This window comes from Asterias amurensis, chromosome 15 (assembly GCF_032118995.1).
Source record: "Asterias amurensis chromosome 15, ASM3211899v1".
Taxonomy (NCBI): Eukaryota; Metazoa; Echinodermata; class Asteroidea; order Forcipulatida; family Asteriidae; genus Asterias; species Asterias amurensis.
The window spans coordinates 15,960,194-15,986,531 of record NC_092662.1 but is presented as its reverse complement, the minus strand read 5'-3'; the positions used below and the strand labels follow the sequence as shown (position 1 = coordinate 15,986,531).

Below are 26,338 nucleotides of genomic sequence, written 5' to 3'. Positions count from 1 at the left end.
CGGCAAAATTTGAAAAGTTTACTTTTTTGGCAAAATTTGAAAAGTTGACAAGGCAAAATTTGTGACCTTTTCGGCAAATTTGAAAAGTTGACAAGGCTATAGCCTTGTGACTTTTTCGGCAAAATTTGAAAAGTTCACAAGGCAAAATGTGTGACCTTTTCGGCAAATTTGAAAAGTTGACAAGACTATAGCCTTGTGACCTTTTCGGCAAAATTTGAAAAGTTTACTTTTTTGGCAAAATTTGAAAAGTTGACAAGGCAAAATTTGTGACCTTTTCGGCAAATTTGAAAAGTTGACAAGGCTATAGCCTTGTGACCTTTTCGGCAAAATTTGAAAAGTTCGCAACAAGCCTTGTGACTTTTTCGGCAAAATTTGAAAAGTTCACAAGGCAAAATTTGTGACCTTTTCGGCAAATTTGAAAAGTTGACAAGACTATAGCCTTGTGACTTTTTCGGCAAAATTTGAAAAGTTCACAAGACTATAGCCTTGTGACTTTTTCGGCAAAATTTGAAAAGTTCACAAGGCTATAGCCTTGTGAACTTTTTCGGCAAAATCTGAAAAGTTCACAAGGCTATAGCCTTGTGACTTTTTCGTCAAAATTTGAAAAGTTCACAAGACTATAGCCTTGTGACTTTCTCGGCAAAATCTGAAAAGTTCACAAGGCTATAGCCTTGTGACTTTTTCGGCAAAATTTGAAAGGTTGACAAGGCTATAGCCTTGTGACTTTTTTCGGCAAAATCTGAAAGGTTGACAAGGCTATAGCCTTGTGACTTTTTCGGCAAAATCTGAAAGTTTACAAGGCCTTGTGACTTTTTCGGCAAAATTTGAAAAGTTCACAAGACTATAGCCTTGTGACTTTTTCAGCAAAGTTTGAAAAGTTCACAAGACTACAGCCTTGTGACTTTTTCGGCAAAATTTGAAAAATTCACAAGACTATAGCCTTGTGACTTTTTTCGGCAAAATCTGAAAGGTTGACAAGGCTATAGCCTTGTGACTTTTTCGGCAAAATCTGAAAGTTTACAAGGCCTTGTGACTTTTTCGGCAAAATTTGAAAAGTTCACAAGACTATAGCCTTGTGACTTTTTCAGCAAAGTTTGAAAAGTTCACAAGACTACAGCCTTGTGAACTTTTTCGGCAAAATCTGAAAAGTTCACAAGGCTTATAGCCTTGCGACTTTTTCGGCAAAATTTGAAAAGTTTACAAGGCTATAGCCTTGTGACTTTTTCGGCAAAATTTGAAAGGTTGACTAGGAAATAGCCTTGTGACTTTTTTCGGCAAAATCTGAAAAGTTTACAAGGCTTGTGACTTTTTCGGCAAAATTTGAAAAGTTCACAAGACTATAAGCCTTGTGACTTTTTCGGCAAAATCTGAAAAGTTCACAAGGCTTGTGACTTTTTCGGCAAAATTTGAAAAGTTCACAAGGCTATAGCCTTGTGACTTTTTCGGCAAAATCGGAAAAGTTCACAAGGCTATATATAGCCTTGTGACTTTTTCGGCAAAATCTGAAAAGTTGACAAGGCTATAGCCTTGTGACTTTTTCGGCAAATTTGAAAAGTTGTTAAGGCTATAGCCTTGTGACCTTTTCGGCAAAATTTGAACTTTTCAAATTTTGCCGAAAAAGTCTACAAGGTCATAGTCTATAATGCCTTGTGTAGGCCTACTTGTCAAATTTTGTTTTCAGTTTTTGGGTCAAATTGTATATAAATGTTGTTGGTATACAGTTGTTAAAGTTAAATAAAGTTAAAGTAAATTTGTGCAAAGAGTTAGTCAGAGTGACGACCAGGCTTTCAGGGGACTCAAAGTCTGATCGAAACCAGCGTGGTGATCACCCATTAGAACCCTTAAGGGACTTGCGGTCCCGGTCCCTCCTTTACTCTCCCACACGGTATTACTCATCCACACCTAATTTGGGGATAGACATGACGGACCCCAATCCATTACTGGTGCAAGCAGTAAAAGTCATGTCCCTCTTGGTACGGGCGGGATTCGAACCGGTGTACCAGCTCTGGATTGCACGCAATTGAACTATCCAGTGCACCGTGTCGCCACAGTGCCCGTTGGTGTTTGGAGATGATTTTTATACTACTTAAATCATTCACTCACTGCGTCCAAGCAAAAAAGAAAACCACACACGGGAGTTGAACCCGGGTCCCGTAGCTCTAAGTCCGGTACGTTCTTGGACTAGCTACGGCGCCAGTTACATATGTCATCGAATAATAAATACCTAAACAATAATATTAATAATACAACAAAAAATTAAACACGCCAATATAGACGGAATTTGATGTTGTTGTGTGTGATTCGCGGAAACAGTGTTTTGAGTCAACAAAACTTGCCATAATAATCTTGACAAACGATTAAAAAGGAGGATTGCTCTCTATCACCAGCAGTAGGCGTGTGGGTCAAGATCACTGGTCTTTGGGAAGTGGGTGGTTCCAGGGTGAATGTTTATATGACAACTACTTTATTGAGGCCTACAGCTGATAAAAGTGAGTAGAATTCAGAGATTTAGGTTAACGGGAATTTCTTGTTGTGCAAAATTGAAAAAATCACATGAGGCAAGTCGAGCGTTTATCAAATTTTAGCTATTACCATTTTCCGGCAAAATATGAAAAGTTCCCAATAGCCTTGCACACTTTTTCGGCAAATTTTGAATAAATTTACAAGGTTTTAGCCTTGTGCACTTTCCAGGCAAAATTCGCTAAGTTCACAAAGCTACTTACAGCCTTGTACACTTTTCCAAGTTCACAAGGCAAATTTTTGCAAACTTGCCAAACATGCCTGAAAAAGTGTAATTTCCCTGAAAATGTGTACAAAGCTATATATTATAGCCACGGTGGACTTGGCAATTCTTGCCTGAAAAAAAGTGCACAAGCCTTGTGAAAAAGTGTACAAGGATATGTAGCCTTGTGTTTTTTGCCCAAGTGTTCAAAATGGCTTTATAAGCCTTGTGAACTTGGCAACTTGTGCCTGGAAAAGTGTTCAAGGCTATGCCTGAAATAGCCTTGTGTACTTGGTAAATTTTGCCTGAAAACGTGTACTTGGCAAATAAACCCCACAAAATGACCCAAAACAATTAGGGGTAAGTTTGCCTCAGAGTAGCAAGAAAAACTTGCATGAATCATGATTTACTGCTTTAAAACATTTTAAAAACATTTGAGAAATCAAACAAAGTAAATGCTGTTATCTTAAACGTTTATTGTGCTTCGAAACTTTCCCTTGATACAATAAAAGCAAAATTTTGTTAAAACAAAGATATTAACAAACTAATACATATACATAGACCGACAACAAAGGTCCAGATAGCGCAGTTGGTATAGCGCTGGAATGTTATTCTGTTGGTTGTTAAAGGCAGTGGACACTATTGGTAATTACTCAAAATAATTATTAGCATAAAACTGTTCTTGGTGACGAGTAATAGGGAGAGGTTGATGGTATAAAACATTGTGAGAAACGGCTCTCTCTGAAGTGCCATAGTTTTCGAGAAAGAAGTAATTTTCCACGAATTTGATTTCGAGACCTCAGATTTAGAACTTGAGGTCTCGAGATCGACCATCTAAACGCACTCAACTTTGTGTGACAGGGGTGTTTTTTTCTTTCACTATTATCTCGCAATTTCGATAACCGATGAGCTCACATTTTCACAGGTTTATTATTTTATGCATATGTTGAGATACACCAACTGTGAAGGCTAGTCTTTGACAATTACCAATAGTGTCCACTGCCTTTAGTAGTCGACTAATGTAGAACAGCTATACATGAGTTTGCGCAATGTATAGTCAAACTATGATCACTGATAGTCCTTCCGCATGGCCCAAGTTGCAAACTTTTATTTATCTCTATGAAACCAAACTGAGACCAGAAGAGATTTATAGTCTGGCCCCCTTTAAGAGACAGCCAATTATCATAGACCTTTTCGCAAATACTGGGGCGCGCGCGTAAAGCTTGGAATTAGATGCATTGTGGTCTAGCTGGTAGCAAAATTTGATTCATATCTATCCCACAATGCACCTCATTCAACAGTCTGCGCTTGCGCATTGGTATTTGCGATAAGGTCTATTATTAATGCTTTTTCAAAGACAGGGAACGCGGTAGAGAATTTGAGAGAAAACCAAAAGTTAAATGGCCAAATGAAGCATACAAAAAAAAACACACAAAAGGTAGGCATAATAATAAAATAAATCCACATTGAGTGATCATATTAACATACCCAGCCCTGATACTTCACCGAGGCAACGAAGTCGAATGCCTCCTTGCCCCCTGGTCACTGCATTGGTGCCCTTGAAACGGCTACAAAAGAAAGTTACAATTTCCTCATAGGGTGCCCTTAACCAAGAAGAATTTGCCTTGGTGCCCTTGCCCTTTCAAAAACGAAGCATGAGGCCTGCATTCCCCTTTAAAATTTACAAAACAATCTTGCCTGTTTAAAGAGTACAAACTATTATAATAATATCTACAATGGTTTTTGTGTTTTTAGATTTAAACTATTGTTTTGGAAGTACATTCTTTTTGAAATCATTGGGTCTGTTTGAGTTTCCTGGCGGCCGATAATTCACCACTGTCACGAATCTCTCTGTGTTCACCATCTTGACTTTGGCGATTCCAATTTCAGCCGAAGACTTCCAGATCATCTGTGTGAACCGTTCAGTACCTATTCAAACATAAAACAGTCGTATTGAATTTTTTATTATTTTTTAGAATTATTTACTTTTATCTTCACATCCAACAGCGCAAGCCAAGTTATTGAATAACTGGATGAATAGGAAATGCGAGGAACTTTAGATGTGAAAGGTAAAACCCTAAAAAGCAGGGCGTGGTACAGTTGCCCCCATGGTCATTGCATTGTGCCCTTGAAAGTTTACAGTAGAAATAAACAACTTCCTCAGAATGCCCGGCCTGAAATTTCACAAGGGCAACCGTTGCCCTTGTCTTGGCCTCGGTGCCCAGCTTCAAAAATTCCCATAGACCTTAGGATTTTTTAATGGAAGTGCCCTTTTCAAAATGAAATCGGCCATGCCCTCTCAAAGATGAAATTCCAGGCCTGGGATGCAACTTATACAAGGAGAAAATGCATTGGGTGCCCTTGCCCTTTTAAAAACAAAGCATACATGCCTACACAAGGGAAACCCATGAAATCAGCTAGGAACTACAAAAATCCGATCCACATGCAAGCCTCAAGGGTCCACAGAGGTGAAAGGCAGGGAAAGAAACCACTGACCCAATTTGATTCAGTTCCCCAAAGAAGAATCAAAACAAGAAATTCTTCATGCAGGAGTCCTTTCTCAGATTCAAATACTTTATACTTCAAATAGTTTATAGAATAAACAGTTTCCACCGAGTAAATTCTGATGGTCAATAATGTTGGGGTATTTACCGGTCTCAAATCAGACCTTGAGAACATACATAGGGTGGTTACTTTTCTTTGAATAGAAAGTTGAGATTAAAAAAGTTACCCTTCTGCCATCTTGGTTTGTCAAAGTCGAAATAATCTGCTTCTCCCTGCCATATATCCACCAACCCCTCTCCACTGACGTCGTCATCCATGGTTGAAATGTGTATACTCTCACCAAGCACTGAAGTGTAGAAAAACATTGTCAGATTATTGCGATTTGAAAGCTACATTTGGCACACAAAAAACATGCCTTAGTCACCCGCAAGAGGGCGACACTTGTGGGGAAAGGGAAAACGATCATTGAGCATTGCTTTCACCTTTTCCAAAAATCTATTTTGAAAACTTATCTAATTGTTTCTCTTAGTAGGTTTTCTATGTGACCCTTTTTAGCATGAGTTTAAAACCCTTTATGCCTGCAGTTCCAATAACAAACCTCATGACTGCATGCTTCATTTTCAAAGAATTTTCTCGTTGGTAAAGGGCACCGTATGAGGAAATTGTAATTTTCTATTCCGGTATTTCAAGGGCACCAAGGCAATGATCAGGGGGCGTGGAGGCAATCGACTTTTTGTTGCCTCCATGAAGAAACAGGCCTGATGGAACCTCCTCCTTTGAAGTAGTTTTAGAGAAAGAGGTAATTATTCCCACCAAAATTATTATCTTGGAGAGGCTTCAAGGCAGGCAAAAAGCCTTTCTCTTGCATCTGAAAGCACACAAATCTATGCAATGAGGTGGGTGGTTCTTTCTTTAACTTATTTTTCTTTTTGATGACTAATTAAATGAGCCCAAAATAACACATTATTTTTGTTTTGATGCATGTGTTAAGAAAGTGAAAATACTGGTCTTTTTCTTTCACAATTACCAAAGATATAGGCCAACCCTGACTTTAACACTAGAAGACGAAAACTGCCCCCACCCCCTTTGGCTTTGATTTCGTTGAACTTTCTTTAAGGAGTTTATAAAATAACATGATAACATTTCATTGAAATTGTAGTATTGGCACTTACATTGGTTCTCACTGTGTTGTCTGTAGCCTTTTTCAGCCAGGTTTTGAGCCCAGCTTGCGGCTTGTGCTGCTACATCTTCAGACCATCTCAGTGGGACAGCTCCATGAGCTTCTCGTACCCTGTTATGGGCTTCAAGACACGACTCCTGAAACTCGTCTGTATGAGAAGAAGAAAAACTACTATCAATTATATTAAAATTTATTATATGCTAAAATTTGTTAGAAAACGTAAACAAACTAAAAACAACTTCAATTAAAAAAACACACACAATTAGACGTTGTATCATCTTGGACCAATTTATTAAAGCTGTTTAGCAGAAAATACTGCTCAACAAATTATTTTGCTAAGCACAAATTTAGGGGGCCCCAGTCAAAGCAGTATAAAGTTATTGGAATGTTGCCTGGTAACCTATTTTTTGCTAAGCATCATGTTCCTGTGCTTAGCAAGTTTGTGTGCTTACTGGCTTTAATAGGGCCGAGCTCAGAATTTAATGTCGTTATTGCAATTTGAATGGGTTTCATAAAATTGGGCTTGCACATTTTGGAGCTCCTGGTAATTTTTTCTTTCAACACCCATGGAGCTTTTGTAATGTCTTAACAAGTGATTTCCCTACAAAAAAAGATCTTTGGTTTTCCAAGGCTGCATAGCATAATTCTATAAAAAGAAAAAAGTGGGTTTTCCCAAGAATGCATACCATGTTCCCTTTGAATAGCGTTAAGTTCCTGTAAGAAACAAAAATGTGTTCTCACTATAAAAAAAACCCCATATAATCAGAAACTACCCCAGAAGTAGGACAATCTTGCGGTAGCACAACAAAGGACATAATCAGTTTTACAGAAGCTATTCCTGTGTTATCAAAAATATGAAATGGTCGTGGGTGGAGTGCTGTTTTTAAAACAGCATGGGGGCCTCTATTTTGCCCTCGATTGGGTCGTCCAAATCCAAGCGTTAGGAATAGATCCGGTACCAGTTTTTTATCACAACATTACCTCATTGTTTGAAGCGGTTATAAGAAAAGGAAATTGCCCATATTAAGACCCCATGTGGTTTTAATCCAAGTTCATAATCAGGTCATGAATTCCATGTCAATTGAGTCAGCTCATTATAATAGGTCTGGTTCTGCAGTGTTAGTTTCGGTTGGTATTAGTTTGGCGGCTAAGTTTACAACTTGCTTCATTCGGACTCGGAATCTTGTTACAATCCGAGCTTGAAAAACATGGCTTATTTATTACATCTAACCCTAACAACGCAAAGACAACCCTTCAAATTTTGTGCTGCACAATAAATATTTACGGCAAAGTTTGAACTCCGTACATGTAGGGCTACGTGTTGTTTTATGGGGAGTTTTTTATCACAAGCTCTGGGGGAAAAAACCCAAATGAGAATACGCCAAGCTTTTTACAGCAAAACCTTCGTAAAAAGGTGACTTTTATTTTGGGAGCCTCTTGCAGCAGCTGTTGAGTAAATCCAGTAGCAATAGCATATATGAATGACCATTATTAAATAAATAGGTTTCCCAGCCCAAAGTTCCGCAAATTTAAATTCAGATTAACACGCATTCATCCAAACCAAACCAAACCAAGACTATCTTTTCAGTTTCATTTTTGTGCACAAACGGTTCTGTTCTTCTTGCTCGTTTCGGTTTGGTCATTCTATTTATTAAATTTGTGGGCATTCAAGACTACACTTTGACCATTCTATATACTATTTGAATTTCTACTGCCTATAAATTTACAACATCGATGTAACTGAAAGTTTTTTTTTTGCTTTAGGTTTTTCACGAAATTAGATGAGTCTTGCGGCTTAATGAAATTGAATGATCTTATTTGACCAGCGAATGCTAAACTGGCGAAATTGAATTACTGCTTTTGACTGCTGAATGCTGATGCAAGGAAACATAAGTTTTCAAACGAAATTGGAAGAAAAAAAACAGGTGTTAAAGTGAATGTTTTTTCTTAAAGTGGCCGGGTGTGAACATCTAAATTTACACGACAGGTGGCCGATAAGCGAATGACAATGTGTATAACATGCAATATCCATGATCCATTCATCAATTCACAAAAACCCTGCCCCTCCCCCATACACTCGGATGCGCATGACTGAATACTCCAGTGTGGAATGAACGCACCCAGAGCAACAATGACAAACAGGTCATAAAATTCGGAATTTATGATGAGATTTAATTTCCTGAATTGAGGTTCTGAAAGTTATTCTGATAGGTTTAATTGACACCCGAAAACAAACAGCAGATAAACTTAAAATGCCCAAGTAAACATTGATGTACAGCAGTGTTGTTTTTCCCCCGCTGAACGCCCACGGTCCTTTCACGGCAAAACAGCCCAACTAAAAAATATATGAGATTAAAGGCAGTGGACACTATTGGTAATTACATAAAATAATTACTAGCATAAAACCTTACTTGGTAAAGAGTAATGGGGAGATGTTGATAGTATAAAACATTGTGAGAAACGGCTCCCTCTGAAGTAACGTAGTTTTCGAAAAAAAGTAATTTTCCACGAATTTGATTTCGAAACCTCAGAATTGGATTATGAGGTCTCGCAATCAAGCATCTGAAAGCACACAACTTCGTGTGACAAGGGTGTTTTTTTCATTCATAGTTATCTCGCAACTTCGACGACCAATTGAGCTCAATTTTTTCACAGATTTGTTATTTTGTGCATCTGTTGAGGTACACCAAGTAAGAAGACTTTTCTTTGACAATAACAAATTAGCTGTTTTTTCCAAAAAGGGCCAAAGGTATAAACAGGGGCAGTGGATAAAAGGCACCTATATATGAGGAAATTGTGAATTTCTACTCGAGCATTTCAAGGGCACAAATGCACCAGGGGGCATGAGGGCAATCGCCGTCGTTGCCTCCGTGAAATATCAGACCTTATTCCATGAAAGGATCGCCCAATACCTAGACATGAACCACTTACTATAACCACTCCAGTCGGCACCGCAGGCCGTGTAATATCAGGTTGCTGGGTTACACTTTACAGTTAAACCATCAAAAAAAGAACCGAATAATCCTACAATGAATACTGGTCCATCATCAAAGGATCAAAATACCAGCACATATGGCTTGGTCTAGATTCCACAGGAGTCTAAAGTATATGAACCCCATTACAACTTGCCTATGTAGATATAAATTGTATATAATGAGCAAAAAAATAAATACACGCCATCTCCAATTCTACATCCCTAACAACTTTAAAAAATGAGAAAAATAGAATTAACTGTTGCAAGACCAATGGTATAAAATGCACAAAAATAGTTAATGGCCTGTCGTTTTGTCTATCTCTCCTCAAAGTCTAAAAGACAACACGAACAGGTTACAGTTGTTTGTGTGCGCCTTCGAGAAAGACTCTGCTACAGCCGAAACATCAGGCCATTAACTTTATAAAGTGTGTACTTTTCCACTTTGGGATTCATATAAATTTTTGACTCACCGAGTTGGGCTCCCTCTGGCATATTTACTGGACTCACTGGAGTTAACTTCTAGGAATGATGTCACGAAAACTAAATGACTGTTGCTCTCTCTTCACAAAACTAGCGCGACAGTGTATGGACTATAAACTACGGTTATAGCTGACTGTCTAGTTCACTGCGTTCCCAGTATTGGATGAGATTATGGCTAGAAATAGACACAGTTTTTATTCTTCATTGACTGTCGTAAATCCACAGCATGTATTGTATGACAACTTACTGTCTGAACAGTTCATTGAATGGGTAGAATTACGCAGTAAGGTGTAAAGGTCGGCGAGTCCAAAGAGTATGTGGGCGTGCTTGAATGCCTCCCGATCCCAGCGCACGTAGTAGTTTTGGCAAACAAAAAAACCAGCACCAACACTTGTTGTCCCGGTGTTTTCCTGAGTACGGTTTGGCTGGCTTGAGAACTTGCTGTAAAGTTAAAATCATAATGAACAAAATTAGATTTAAAGACAGGGTAATCAATTTTCAAAACATATAGATTTGGTTTGTGGGAACACCATGTGTGTATCTACAATTGCCAGGGAGATTGTGTTCTTTATAGAGCTGTCTTGCTATACCGCGGAGTATAGATTTGCGGAGTTCGGGCTACACTTATTAGTTCTGAAAAGAACTGTCCTGCTTTTAACCATAGAGAACAGATTGTCTTGATTTATGCTCTATGTTTTAACTACTACCTGGGCAGAAGGTGAAAACAAAATGGCCGGGACTACTACTTGAGCTTTTACTGGATCGTTTATTAACAATTCTGTACCAGATGAATTTCTTAATATTGGTCTCTCAAAACGTCAAAAATACACCTTCAAAAGTTGAGTATTTACAATTGAAAAGTTTTTGGAAAGGTGTAAGTTAAGTTCCGGATTCGTGTAATTGTATACCCGCAGGCCTAATCCAGCCAACGTGTGAATAAAAGGCATGTTTGCTCGGCGTACTGTTTGTTCTTGCACCTTCAGTTCTTTGGACACTTACTGCATACGTCATAAAATCAACACTAGAGGGCTTTTGTTGTCTGAATTATGCTTTGTCAATCTGCTTTAAAAAAAATGCGCAACGGTTTCGATTGAATACCATTTTGGCTGGCGTTTTAAAGGGAAGGTGTCGTTTAGTTTGGTAATCACATTCAGGCGTGTATGCTTTGTTTTAAAAGGGCAGGGGCATCAAGGCGTTTTCTCCTTGGTAAAGGGCATCCTATGAGGAAATTGAAATTTTACCAAAGCATTTCAATTTCAACTTTGTTGCCTCCGTGAAATATCAGGCCTGCCCATATACACACTTTTGGTTAGAAGCCTATTAACAGCTTTCGGTAGTATAAAATATTTTGAGAAACATGATACTTTTTATATAAACTTTCTTTCTGGTTATTTATGACTGCATTCACGATATTAAATAACTGTATAACTGCTTTAGCGCCACCATAATTTCAACCATGAAAAACAACTAAAGTGGGCAGGGCGAGTTCACTGACAAAATATTGTTTTGTTTTTAAAAATACCCAAGATGACATTTTGATAGTGACAATAGGTTAAAACCAAAAGGGCATTACAAAATTACATCTGAAGATAATTTAACTAAGCAGCAGTCATTGTCATAATATGGAATTAAGTTACATGGAACAATGCTAATGATTTATTTAGAGGCGTCCAAGAGAATCCTGTCTGCCGGAGATTCTTTCTCATATATATGGGAATTTGACATGGGCTTGAGGAGGATGATTCAACAGAGGGCGCTTTCAGAAGTAGTTTGTACACAGTTTGCCATAATGAGGGACATAATCTCTTGCCACAGGGTAATATGTAATGCTAATAATTATATGCCACTACGTCTTACTCTATATGGGAGGTGCTGGTAATTTATGCATGGCGGGAAGATCTTAGACTCTTCCCATCTCAATGTTAGATTTTTCTTTATCACCTCAAAACTTTATTCAAGAATTCAGTGCTGCTCTTAACACTATTATATCCAACGTAGGAATAATTAAGTAGAGTGCAGTGGGCTACAGTTCAGTGTATAGTTTACATAAAGAGGATCATCTTCCTTGGTTTGCTTCTTCAGGTTTCACATAGAAAGAAAGCAAACCCACACACTTGGTCACGTTTTAAAGGCACTGGACACTATTGGTAATTGTCAAAGACAAGTCTTCTCACTTGGTGTATCCCAACATATATACATAAAATAACAAACCTGTGAACATTTGAGCTCAATTGGTCGTCAAAGTTGCGAGATTATAATGAAAAAAAAAACACCCTTGTCACACGAAGTTGTGTGCTTTCAGATGCTTGATTTCGAGATCTCAGATTCTAAGCTTGAGGTCTCGAAATCAAATTCGTTTACTTCTTTCTCGAAAACTATGTTACTTCAGAGGGAGCCGTTTCCCACAATGTTTTATACTATCAACCTCTCCCCATTACTCGTTACCAATTAAGGTTTTATGCTGATAATTATTTTGAATAACTACCAAAAGTGTCCACTGCCTTTAAAGGCACTGGACAGTCACTATTGGTAACTACTCAAAATAATTGTTAGCATCGAACTTACTTGGTAACGAGCAATGAAAAGCTGTTGATGGTATAAAACATTGTGAGAAACGACTTTCCCCGAGTCTGAAGCATTTAAAGGTTAGTTTTTGAGAAAGAAGTAATTGGGTAATTGGTAATATAGGTAACAAAAAAACTAATATTATTCTCTATCCCCGATGCAAATTTAACATCTATTAAAGTAATGTCTTACTCAAATAATAATCAAAGACTCCACTCAGTGCTGAAGCCTTTTTTAGGAATCCGAAAGCACACCAGTTTGTGCAACACGTGTGTTTTTACTTCCATTATTCCCTCGCAACTTCGAAGACCAATTGAGCTCAATTTTCCACAGGTTTGTTATTTTGTTGCATACTATGTTGAGATACACCAAGTGAGAAGACTGTTCTATGACAATTACCATTAGTGAACATGCCTGTAATGATTTTCCAATGGAACTGCCTTTTGCAAAATAAAAAAAGACCTTGCCCCCTCTCAAAGATGAAATTGCAGGCCTGCTTATCAAAATGTTTAATTAAGAATTTTAATTAAGGCTGAGTCAATTTAAATCAATAACACACATTCCTTACAAGAATTTATGAGGAGATGAGGTCTGATAGGAGGCTGAGAAGTCTGGAGTGCAGAACAAAAAATATATATTTATACTTTTTGTCCTACCATATTATTCTATTCGTTTTTTTTAATGGGAGCCAACAGCTTCCTTTCTTGTTTTTGTCTTAATTGAAGCCATTGGACACTTTCGGAACAGACACAAAAATAAAAGTTCACAGATTTACAAATAACTTACAGGGTTTACAGAAGGTAATGGTGAAAGACTTCTCTTGAAATATTATTCCATGAAATGCTTTAGTTTTTGAGAAAACATTAAAATAATATCAATTCTCGATATCGAGAATTACGGATTTATTACAAACACATGTCATGACACGGCGAAACGTGCGGAAACAAAGGTGGATTTTCCCGTTATTTTCTCCCGACTCCAATGACCGATTGAGCCTAAATTTTCACAGGTTTGTTATTTTATGTATAAGTTGTGATACACGAAGTGTGGGCCTTGGACAATACTGTTTACCGAAAGTGTCCAATTGCTTTAAATTATATGAAGTAATTTTTAGATGTTCCCTAGTGTAAATTAATACAGTTCTACGTTTTTATTGGTGTAAAATATAGTTATTGTTCAGCATAATTTGTAATTTTGTTATTTTACATATATGAATTTGTACGGTTATGAGCAAGTCAGGGCTAGCTAGATAGTAGTGGAAAGATATTAAATGGGGTTTCAAATAGCTGAGGTCTAAACTATAGCTGCCCATCAAACCGTATGTCCTTGCTCTATGGGTGTAAGCATGGAGAAGGAGACCTTCCCACGACCATGGAGCAATAAACCATGTAAGTAGCAGAACTGACCATGGCTGACACAGTAAGCAGGACAGTTATTTTTATAGAACCCTCAAAATTCCGAAAAATCTACTCCGCGGCACAGTAGAACATAAAGGAAGACAAGTTCTCAAAAGAAAATAATCTGCCTGGCAACCAGACCCCAAAATATTCACATGGTGTTAACGTTGGTACCCCACCATATGCAATAGCATATTCGTAATCTTGGCGTGATATCCCATCATGGGACTTTGCCGAGTAGCGAAGTAGAAGTAGCATCTCTCTTGAGTCTTATGTACACATTGATATAAATTCTTATACAGAATAAAAAGAATATTGGAAGGAAGACACCAGACGTATTGGAAGTGTATCAATTGAAATGCAACACCGAGAAAGAAGATACAGTAGTTAGGGGTAATTAGTTCTAAAAACTACCTCAACAGCCATTACACTCACCTGAATAACAAAGGTAACTTTTCTTTTCTTACCGTAAGTAGCAGCACGTCCGTAGAGCACCTTCGGTGGTCGTTTGAAAAAACCTCAACTGCTAATCTATTTTCAATTATATGAAGCACAATTCACCGGAGCTAATCTTGTCTGTCACGCACTGGTGGTCTTGAATCCATATGCAAAACGTACCGCTACACAGGTTCAGCGGTTTGGGTCTCTGGTGAGGTCAGGTGAGGTCAACTGAAGTCAGCGGTGTGCATCTCCTCTCTCATTGCTTCTCGGCTGCATCCATGCGTGGAGAATGAAAATATTATTGTTATTTTTTGTAGGGAGTAATGACGAAAGCTCAGCTCATGTCTTGAGACTGAGCATGGAGGATGGACTGAGTGAGCATGGGATTAGAACATCTTAGAATGTATATCTGAGATGGTTGCAGTAACCGTCATAACTGTGGTAAAGTTTGTTTCCAGTGCATTTGAACCTTTTTGAATATAATGGATCACCGTGTGCATGTGGGAGCTTCGAACTTTTGACGAGAATAATATTTTTTTAAATATATTATGTTTAAAAGGCACTGGACTAGGCACATAAAGCGACTAGAACCCCCCCCCCCCCACTCCTGATCTGACCTCATTTGTTCCTAGTAAGGAGCCGTTAAATAATTATGTAAAGATCAAGTTTTATAACAGGTGTTAAATTTGCATCGGGTTTATTTGGGTTCAAACAAAGGAAGTTGTAAACCCTTACACCGATGTGTGTTAGCACTGTATACTTAGTACTTTCCCGAGTCCTGTAAAAAAGAATCGCTGGCATTTAACTCGGGTTGGGATTCGAACCCCAAACTATTATGTTTTATATCACGTCTAGCCGGAGAACAGTTTGAAACAAAATACGACTTTAAAATTTCAGTCGAGGCCACAGGGCTGACGATAAACCACGGTCATGCACTTCGTATGGAATTTAGATCGACGGGTACGAACTAGGCCACCTATAAAGGGCGATTCACACCTGTAACTGGGGATCACTTTTTAATATAATTATATTCCCCAAACCAAAAAAGAAATTACTATGGAGAATTTCCCTCATCCATGCTATAACATACTCGGGCTAGTATATTATTAAATCAAACTGTGACTGTGTTTGTTCAGAGATGTGGTTTCAGCCGGACCGTGTGAGTGCCATGGGGGTCTTCAATGACAAAAATAGCCTTACTCGAAAAATATTGGTTTCTTATCATACGACAATATGTTGCGAAATGTTTACCAACCAAAAGGAAACATGGTGTAAATGAAAACAAAGTTAATGGCCTGACGTTCGACCCTAGCAGATATTATTTCTCGAAGGGTAAATGACAACACCAAACCTGTTCATGTTTTTTTGTTTTGTTTTGTTTACAATGACAAGTTAATATCTCGGTAAATTTAGGATGTTTGTTTTCCATTTCAAAGTTTTAGAGGCATACAACGTTTAATGGATGAGAATAAAGCATGCCCTAACCCTGTACTTGCTTTATCAATTGTCATATTTCGAGTTTTGCCACTAAAAGGTCGCACGTTGCAAGAACTAGATTCCGTGAGCTGTACATGCAGAGGTAATGATTGACGGGTAATGATTGATAGTATACTGTACATGGAGACAGATTCTAATTCCATTTCCCCCCATCTCGACTCTTTAGCTATACCTTATACACAGCAATCAATCTAATAACTTCTTTCTGGTGGTTCAAATGCAAATGATGTGACCTCACAGACCCAACCAAGCGACATTGCTATTATTATTTTTATGAGCAATAGATTTACTACTATTAAAAATAATCGTAAGATATTAAACAACCGCACAGCAGACTTTGCCTTTAAAACAGTCTGGTTTGGATGGAGATAAATATGCACCAGTTCAAAAGATAAACCCCGCCCTCTCGTGACTACGAATGTTGACAGCAAATCTAAGGCCCTTTTCGAAGCCACGGCATTGGTAGACTGGGCCCCTGTCTTTATCCACAAGGATTATGACAGGTCCCCACTGTCAGATCCACTGATGCCATTGGATACAATCATCGTTTGATAAACGTGCAGTGACTATATGCCCAAATAGTCACTGCTGTCACGTCCGCAACAGAAGTTGACAGCGCTTCTCTATGTGAAAAGAGAGGTCAAATTACACGCCGGTTTTGCAATTTTTGAGGCCGGTGTCAGATGCAATTGTGTCCGCCATGCAATACTGTCCGCTCCGGACACTTTCTGCATATTCAATCGTGTCCGGGCTATACAAAAACCCTCCGGTGGACATGACTGTACATGTACATGTTTATGTGCGCGCGTAAGCGAGCGTGCATGCACTGAACCTACGTATAATTTTTATGCAGCATGAATATTCACGTATTTTATGATTGCAGCGAATACCCAACGGCCGAACATTTCCTATGTCATTCATGACATGCACTTAGCTTGTACAAAAAATGGCGAACGTGTTCCGTCGACCAAGGGCGTTTAATTTACTGCAAGGACGGTTTTGCACGGGCGGACACAATTGCATTATGCAGCAGCGTCCGGCCGGGCGGACACGAATGCATTTGCAAAACCGTCCGGCAGACATTATTGCATATGCAATAGTAGACATTATTGTATATGCAATAATGTCCTCCGGATAGTATTGCATAGAGGGACATAATTGCATGCGACACCGGTCTCTGGTGTTATTCACGAAGTGTGACATCAGATGTTCAGGCTACGGCCTTGCCTCCAGATTCGGTTCGTGCTAGCTTGGCCCCGCGGTTGTTCTCACAATGTTATGCATGCTTTGCGTTCAGGGCGTCAGACTAGAGGAGCCTGAAGCCGAGTCTTGAGCCGAAGCTGTGCTTTCGAAAAGGGCCTTGGACAACCAAAACTAATTGGCAAAAGATAATTTTAGAAGAAATCTTCCCCGCTGAGATAATGACTTAAAATCTATTTTTTCCCAATGGGTAAGGTTGTGTAATTTTCTTGAGGTTGAGTGAGCTATTTTGGATTATTCTCATTACTGTTGTAACCACGTTCGCACAGCTGGGTAGAAATGACATCAACAAAGCAGTTCTATTTTAGTACAACACTCTCATTAGCGAATGACCTTTTGGTAAAATGAGTTTACAATCTCGCAAAATTGTGTTTTCTAGCTCAGAACTTATCCTTAACGACAACGCAAATGGATTAAAAATACTGAACAGACTGCTTATAAAGACAGTGGACATTATTGGTAATTGTCAAAGACCAGTCTTCTCACTTGGTGTATCTCAACATATGCATAAAATAACATTCTGTGAAAATTTGAACTCAATTGGTCGTCTATAAGTTGCGAGATAACTATGAAAGAAAAAAACACCCTTGTCACACGAAGTTGTGTGCTTTTAGATGGTTGATTTCGAGACCTCAGATCATTAGTCTATAAGTGTGTTTACTATGTCTGGATAATGATTCCTGTCAGCAGATTGTGTCTGAGATACTCCGTGCTAATGGAGCAGACAGACATTGATCGGCAAAACGCACCTGACCTAAATATATTTTCAGATAAATTATTTTTCCAACACATTTTTTTGTTATTGACTAAACCTAATTTCTTCTTTACAGAATTTACCTTTGTTGAAAAAGCAACGGGTACGATTTCCTAGAAGTCTTGGGCCCGATTCTAACCCCCCCCCCCCCAAAAAAAAAACCAAACAAACAAAAACAAAAAACCAATAAAAAACGACAATACTTAGACTCACCATTAAATGCAGGGTAGTTAATACTCTGCAAGTTAATTGTCAGAACAACTTACTTGGCAACGAGTAATGGGGAGCTGTTGATAGTATACAACATTGTGAGAACAGCTCCATCTGAAGTAACGTAGTTTTTGATAAAGAGGGTATATATCACCACTCCCCCCCAAAAAAAAAAGAAAAAAAAGAAAATATATATAATGCAAAATATAAACCTGGGAAGAGGCATAACACATCCATTTATAGGGGATTCATGTCATAGCTGAAAAAAAACCTTGAGCTACAGAAGGTATCAAAACCCTTTAACTCACCGTCGGCATTGATGAGTGAAATTATAGACAATCAGAGACAATCAGAGTCATGCAGCACTCTTTCATGCTGCATGCAGTGGTGTGTATAGGGCTCGCAACAGTAACAGTGAGGTTGTCACTAATGGTAACACACGCACAAACCATGTAGAGGTTTTCCTACTGTACAATCTTCTGCATAACACTGTGGAGTAATTGGTGATACCATAAGACCATATAAAAATGACTCGATGTGCTTTGACTGAGCTCTACCCATATGCACGAAGAAGTCTTGCTTGCAAATGCTACATCATAAACGCATAAGACTGGATTACAATACACAAGTTCACTGGATGTTTCAAGAAGCACTTGATGTCTAGTTTTTCCTCATCAGTTACTGCTCACATATTCAGGTAAGAAAAAATTATTTTGTTAGCAATCAATTTTTTTGCAGCTGTATGTAGCTCTATGTTTTGTAATTTTCATTTCTTTGGGAAAATCAATAACTTAAAGATTGTTTTTTTTACGAGGTTACCAAATCAGGTGATTTGGGAAACCAATGAGCAGCAGGTGACTGTGAAACATCAAACTGTTGCATTCAAAACAGTTCATATACGGTATACGTTTTAAAATTGCTAAGTCAAAATTTTTGCAGAAAACGCCTCTTTTTTTTGCATCTTCTTTTCTCCGAGCGAATTAATGTTGACATGTAATGCTGCTTAATACACAATCGTTCGCACACGGACTATGCACAAAATAGTAACATGCAAATTGTTCGTACATGGCTGATTGTCTTGAGATAATGTCTGGATTCCGACAATATTAATTTTTAGTTTTTAATTCTACCACTAATGATCGAAAATTATTACTCTTTCGAATAAATATTTCAAAATAGCTGTTAAAATTTAATTTGAAAATTTTCGGGCCAACCGGCGAAACAATCGGACCTTAAATCTTGACAAAGTCGTTCAAGTCTTCGTGGAATTCTCTAAACCAGTTTAAAACAGCTACCTTTTAAGGCATTTTATACATTTGGCATTTGTCAGAGACCAGTATCCTGACTTGGTGTATCCCAACATAAAATAACAAACCTGTGAAAACTTGGGCTCAGTTATTGCATGGGAATTGCAAGAAGACATAATGACAGACATAATGACAGAAAAACACCCATAATATGCAAAAAATTGGTAGCTTTCAGATATCTAAGAAAGGACATAATGAAAGAAAAACACCCATAATATGCAAACAATTGGTGGCTTTCAGATATCTAAGAAAGGCTTCATGCCTGAAGCCTTTCTCAGATTTACCTCTTTCTTTAAATCTACATTACTTCAAAGAGGGTCATTTCTAATAATACTTTGTAATGGGAACATCTCTCCATGGCTCCTTAAACCGAGTAAATCTTGTTTTATGGTCATACCTTTTTGGAGTAGATGTACCTTCCCTTTAATGGCTTTGTCATGACAGTGTTTTTGCCTCTGGGAACAACAAACACCGAGGTGATATTGTACCCCAACTGCACTCTGTTTAAAACAAAGGCAGTCCCCCACCAGCATTCGGTTCACCCTACCGGAAAATAATTATAAATCCCGCATACTCCTTTCCACCTAAATGATTTCGATAATGAATTGAAACTCATTAAACATCAACCCTTCTCCTGTCGGGCCAAACACAAATTAATAAAAAGCCGAAGTCATAATGGTTGTCCACTATACTTGATTGATCTCACCTGTAGAACGCAATGGACATCTCATCTGGGTTTGAGGGAAGACTAGTTCATAAGTAGGCTGGCGGGTGATTTTAGGATGTCAGATGATGCACGACTAGAGGGTGAAGATCACATGAGATGAGCGAGGAATAACCACTTCAATGACTTCTGTTGATAAGAAAAGCACATTTCAAATTGGGATAATCTTGGATGATTCTACTTGAACGAAACAGTGAATTATCCGTCAATCACAGGGCCATATACTTAAATTCCGTTTAGTTTTCTGAGTTATTTTGAGATTGAGAAGTTGAATTGGTTATCGGTCTTAAAATTAGTGGCAATACAAACTTTGGGTTAAGGCCTGCATCAGTTTTGCGGTATAGAAAGCATTCTGAGAAACATTTCACTTCTAAATAATGTGGTTATGTATACACAAAACATCTTTTCCATGCACACCAATTGAATCTGAGAAGCTATGCAGCTCAGATTGTGTATTCCAGTTAAGGTTTATAGACCTGATGGATGCACATTACGTCATTTCAGTACAGCGCCCTCACCTAGAGGTCAAAAGGAAGTTGTTAATTGGCCAATACTGTGCGCCGCGCGTACAAATCTGTGCGTCTCGATTGTTTCGTCACCGTTTTTCCTCCAAGATGCCGGCTGGATGACGTCAATGCATGAGGTCTACTTCATCTATGGACATACTCCAGTCCCCCTTTGAAATGCAAATTCACAGGTTATTGGGGGGGGGGGATACATCTTCATTTATATAGAATTAAAACAATCGAACGGCTCAAAAAAACAAATGCATAAATTGGCTTTCAAGATGAATTTGAATTGATAAGTTAGAGCAAAGTGATGACGTATAGACGATTTGAATGTTGAGTCTTGCTGTACCACTGGACACTTCGGGAAAATAGATGATAAATTACTCAAGGCACAAATTGAATTCCAATTCGTTGATTCTTATAGTATGTGCCAGTGACAATTGGTGCAGAAACAGGGCAGGCAGTGGTTGTCATGGAAACGAGCCAGCTGAAGGTGTGAACACAATGAAAGACGTCAACCTTGTGATGTACAGGTACATAGTCAAGTAGAGATCCCTGTATTGATTGGACTCTACTTGTGCGAATTATATCCCCGAATTCAAAGGAATTCACATGAATTCAAAGGAATTCAAAGGAATTCAAAGGAATTCACAGGAATTCAATGGAATTCACTGGAATTCACAGGAATTCACAGGAGTTCACTGGATCAAGGCAGATATCAAATCGTTGGAAAAAACACAAAGATTAACACGAACACAAAAACTGTTCATCATCTCCTACCGCATTCTGTTTAAAGGCCTCCAGCTCCTTTAAAAAAAGGAATGATTTTCAATACACATTTTTTAGCACAAAAAGAATACATTTTCACAATTTGTTTTATACAAAAGGCCCAGTCGGTTTTCCTAAAAGATGTGTCGGGCGGCACTTTGAAAAAGCCTCCTTCTTGTTTTCAGAAAGGCACGACGCTAACAATTTTTTTATAGGGCCATAGCTATACAACCCTGACATGTTATACAGCACCGTTGAACTTTGTTTGTCCACCTCCCCTCATCTTTATTTCTATAAAATGAAATCCACACGGCCATCGTAAACACTACGGTTGCCACAGCAACAAGGTGATGTATGGCTCCCATCGAGGGATGTGTTTTAGAAGGCTGTTTATATTATGAAAGCCAGGGGCCTTCACGTGGTCTCTGATTCGACTGTGCATCATGCGTGAAAGAGGTTGATGCCTCATTGAGCTGCCTTGAGAATGACTGGAGGTGGCCACCCTCGATCCCTTATCAATGCTCGCTCACGGCCCCCGTCTTCAAATCAGTAAATATTATAAGAAAGTATACTGACCCCAATCAACTCATAATCTTCTTATAAATCCCAAATGCGACGATTGAAAATTTTCACCGTTTAATTTAATGAGTTTGATAATAAACAATGTGGATTAAAGAAGGTTGAATACATAACTTGATAAAGAGATTAGAATAAGAATAGAAGGCTATAATAATATTATACATCTAATATTATATATTATTCACATCTATTAAAATAGCATTTGTTGTTTTAATAGATGTTCAATTTACGTAAAGGATAAAGATGCAATTTTAACATCTTTGAAATCGTTGCGGTGCAGTGGCAGCTCGAACCCTATATTTTAGCTGCGGGCACCGCAACGATAGCTGTACCGGGCAATCTCGGTGGTCTAGTTGGTAAGACATCTGCTCTTGACCGGCCATAGATCATGGGTTCGAATCCCACGCGAGAAACATGCCTGTTTTTTCTTCTTCTTCACAAAACTCGGGGAAAAAAACTGAGTATTCAGAGCTAACACACATCGGTGAGGGGTGAATATGGGTTAAACCAAAATAAATAAAAATAATAGTTTATTGCTAAAAATATCTGAGATTGAATGTTTCGCGAAAACTAGGTTGAAGTGTGACAACAAATTCACGGAAACCGCACCTCTAATATTAATATTTAATATATTTGATTCTGAGAGTCGTTTGACGAGCACTCAGCTTTAGAGGGATGTCCATGTTTTTTTCTTTCTTCGCATATCATTTTATTTCCAGTTGTCTTTCTGTTCAACTCAACTGTGTGATGTTCAAGGTGGAGCAGAGAAAAAAAGGCAGAACCCTCTACAACAGAAACTGCACAATCCGATTAATCATGCACCAATTGTCTTGATTCTATGGTTGCTAAGACGACCAGCTTTAAAATGGCCGCCATCGATCGTGTGTTGATTGTTCCGCGTTTACAGAGGGCAACCCTCTATATATAGAATTAACAAAAGGAAATTGCTGAACACTCGCACAAATGAGGCGTAATTCCATTTTAATTAATGTATTTGTATAAACCAAAAGGGAAACTGACTGGGTAAATTTTGAAATGATTTTTGGGGTTGAAAGTCAATTCTTTGTTCACCCCCCCCCCCTCCCCCCACAAAAAAACCCATACAAAATCATTCAATTAATATATTCAGCAGACTTGCGTAACACCAAAATCATTTCCATAACAGAAATCTTACAATATTTTGTATCCTTAGGTACAAAAAACCCCTAATTGAAAGTAGCCGAAAGACAACATAAAGGCACAACACAGAATTTGTTTTTGCTAATAAAACAGTTGCTGGCACTGCAAGCAGTTTATGTTTATCCACCATAAACTGACATACTTGTAGAAGCTTGGGGTCGATCGGCCATCATGGTTACGAGAAAATGACGTTTTAGACAGAAACATTTCAAGGGATGTTTTCTACTACATAATCATTAGACCGTGTATGTTTTCTGTAAATCTGTGATCATAGACGAGTAATGTCAGATGAAATACCAAAGAGAATGGCATCTCACGTTTTTATGGACCTTGTACACACTGACCTCATTACGCCTCTATCTTAGAGGTAAAACATAATGAAAAACACACACATCTCTGACACGCAGCGTCGAGGATAGGCACATGAGCAACCTTCTTTTAACCTCACGTCGAGGGCGCCCTTCTCATATGACGTCATGTACAAGCGTTTGTTATTTTGACCTCATTGATCACAATTGATGCTTCATTTCTTGACTTGGACTTTGATCATATTATTCAGTTTTGAACTTCTTCGTACCATTAAGCGTTAATGTGTGGTGGTGGGGGACGAAGTCTGGTTTCTATTGATTTCGAAAAGGCTTTCACTTAAAACGCGGCAATCCTCGACCGAAAATGTGTTTTTTCTTCGTTTTGTTTCGTTTTGTTTAGGGATGTCAAAAGACTCACGCGAACGTTTCGAAAAAGATTTAAGACGATTAAATGTATCTTGTTTAATTAGTCCGCACAACAAATGAAACGATTTATGGAAAGTCACAGTGACTTTTTTTGAAACCACGGCCCATTCAAAGCGAAACAAGGTGCAATAATTTTTTTTTTTAAATCGAACGTTTCCCAAAACCTTGGTACACCTTAACTTTAAAGCAGTGCTCACGTTATGATGTTCGCTGAGAACCAGCGACTGTGGATACCAGCAACTACCTATAGCTGCTGGGAACCATCGTACACATTTTCATCAACCACTACATTACATCACACACACGACGAAAGAAATCGGGAACGATCAATATCAGTTACCATGGAAACACAGCCACTAGCTCATCAATACAGAGAAACAGAGACTACAGTGAGTGAAGGCGGTTATTTAAAACTTGTTTTATACAGTGTGTTTTTACTGCTGGCTATTTAGTCTGCAGATAGCAAGGGAGATTTAAAGGTGATACATGACGCGTTGTTTGTCCTTTAAATCTCATCTCTACAAAGTGCAGATGACTATACCCAACTGACTTCACACAAAAAAAATCATAAAAATCTCTCATTCATGTAATACTCCTTGAACTAGGTCGGGGTGAGAATAAGAGAACGCGGTTAAAGGCACTGGACGTTACTGGTAATTACTTAAAGGCAGTCGACACTATTGGTAATTACTCATAATAAGCATATAACCTTTCTTGGTGACGAGTAATGGGGAGAGGTTGATGGTATAAAACATTGTGAGAAACGGCTCCCTCTGAAGTGCCGTAGTTTTCGAGAAAGAAGTAATTTTCCACGAATTTGATTTCGAGACCTCAGATTTAGAACTTGAGGTCTCGAAATCAACCATCTAAACGCACACAACTTCGTGTGACAAGGGTGTTTTTTCTTTCATTATTATCTCGCAAGTTCGATGACCGATTGGGCTCAAATTTTCACAGGTTTGTTATTTTATGCTTATGTTGAAATACACCAACTGTGAAGGCTAGTCTTCACAGTTACCCATAGTGTCCACTGCCTTTAAAATAACTGTTATAAAAACTTACTTGGTAACGAGCAATGGAAAGATGTTGATAGTATAAAACATTATGAGAAACGGGTCCCTCTGAAGTAACGTAGTTTTTGAGAAAGAGGTCATTTCTAACCCAAATAATATAAAAAGACTTTGGCCCGAAGCCTTTAGTTATAGGCATCTTAAAAACACACATTTGTGAGACAAGGGTGTTTTTCTTTCATTATCTTCTTGCAACTTTGATGAACAATGACCGATTGAGTCTAATTTCCACAAGCTTGTTATTTCATGCATTTCATTAAATACACAAAGTGAGAAGACTGGTCTTTGACAATTACCAAATTTATCATGTGGCTTAAAAGGGTGAGAACACTGTTATAGAGAAACCCAATTTACATAAAAGTACTATTGGACGAGTTTGCCTTGTTGTCAAGATTGCATTTTTCACGAAGACTTGCAATCTTGCAGAATAATATGTCCAGCATTGTTTGACATTCAAAGCCGTATGCTTATTACATGTTGATGACCATAAATCTCGTTGACATAATTTAAAAATGCATATAAAGCATAGCACACCTGCGTCATATTTGATAGATGACAATCAAACATGACCATTCCAATCAATTAAGACCGTCAGATAAAGGGGGTAATAACCAAATAGTTCGTCCCAGACTATGACTTGTGTACGCTGAATCACTATTTCATGGTGCCGACAACCGTAAGCAATAAAACACAGGATAACAACATCAACATATTTATACTTTATAACATCAAAAACATTACTAAGTTTATAAAAGGCACTGTGAGAACACGTTTCGTAATTGCAAAAGACCAGTGTGCACACTTGGTGTATCCCAACATATGCATAACATAACAAATCTGTAAACATTTTGGGTTGGTCATCGAACTTGCAAGAGAATAATTTAAGGAAAAAACACCCTGTGTGTGCTTTCAGATGCATAACAAAAGGCTTAAGCTTAAGTCTTTTATTATTTTAATGAGAAGTTACTTCCTTCTCAAAAACTATACGTTACTTCAGAGGGAGCCGTTTCTTGTAATGTGTCATACCATCAACAGCTCTCCATTGTTCATTACCAAGTAAGGTTTTACGCTAACAACTATTTTGAGTAGTGTCCACTGCCTTTAAAGTTAGCTGAAGCAAGTAACTCCAAAAGCCAGATGAGAACCTGTTCTAAACAATACTTAATACAAAGTTATTCTTACAGTCGGCCTTTTTTCTTTCTTTTGGATCGCCACACGAACAAACTACGCGCTCATATTTCCACGTCAAAATTTACCTTGCGTCACTGAAGACGCCAATTCAACGGAAGTTGCTCCCTGGAGTTTGATCGGGCATAAAGACTTGATCTGAGATGCTTAGCGAAGCGCTGCGTCAGGGGCTATATTAAGCAGATTGTACTCATATACTATTTATCTGACTCCTGTTCGCACTAACCCCTGATCTATGGCTTGAAGCTTTCAGTGGATTCATTGGCATTGTCGAGAAGATGGATCAAGGGGAAAG

At 38.3% G+C, this 26,338-nt stretch overlaps 2 protein-coding genes across 3 annotated transcripts in view; one reads left to right on the top strand and one right to left on the bottom strand.

Annotated features, from left to right (window-relative positions):
- Positions 1-3,178: 3,178 nt before the first annotated feature.
- Positions 3,179-14,396, bottom strand: LOC139948451 (Golgi-associated plant pathogenesis-related protein 1-like). 2 transcript variants are annotated; one of them, XM_071946597.1, is made up of 5 exons: positions 14,291-14,396; positions 9,852-10,302; positions 6,400-6,555; positions 5,454-5,573; positions 3,179-4,651 (listed from the first exon to the last, which is right to left on the bottom strand). In XM_071946597.1, exons 2-5 carry the CDS (start codon positions 9,871-9,873, stop codon positions 4,485-4,487), a joined length of 465 nt encoding a protein of 154 aa, XP_071802698.1. In that variant the 5' UTR covers positions 9,874-10,302; positions 14,291-14,396; the 3' UTR covers positions 3,179-4,484. The 2 variants fall into 2 exon arrangements, with proteins under 2 accessions (XP_071802698.1, XP_071802697.1); XM_071946596.1 differs by having other exon boundaries at positions 14,259-14,357.
- A 4,193-nt stretch (positions 14,397-18,589) lies between these two features.
- The window catches only part of LOC139948267 (synaptotagmin-1-like), a 37,534-nt gene continuing 29,785 nt past the window's right edge, over positions 18,590-26,338 (top strand). Inside the window, exon 1 of the mRNA XM_071946368.1 lies at positions 18,590-18,682. The gene's annotated coding sequence lies outside the window, so the exon portion shown is untranslated. The remainder of the gene's footprint in view (positions 18,683-26,338) is intronic.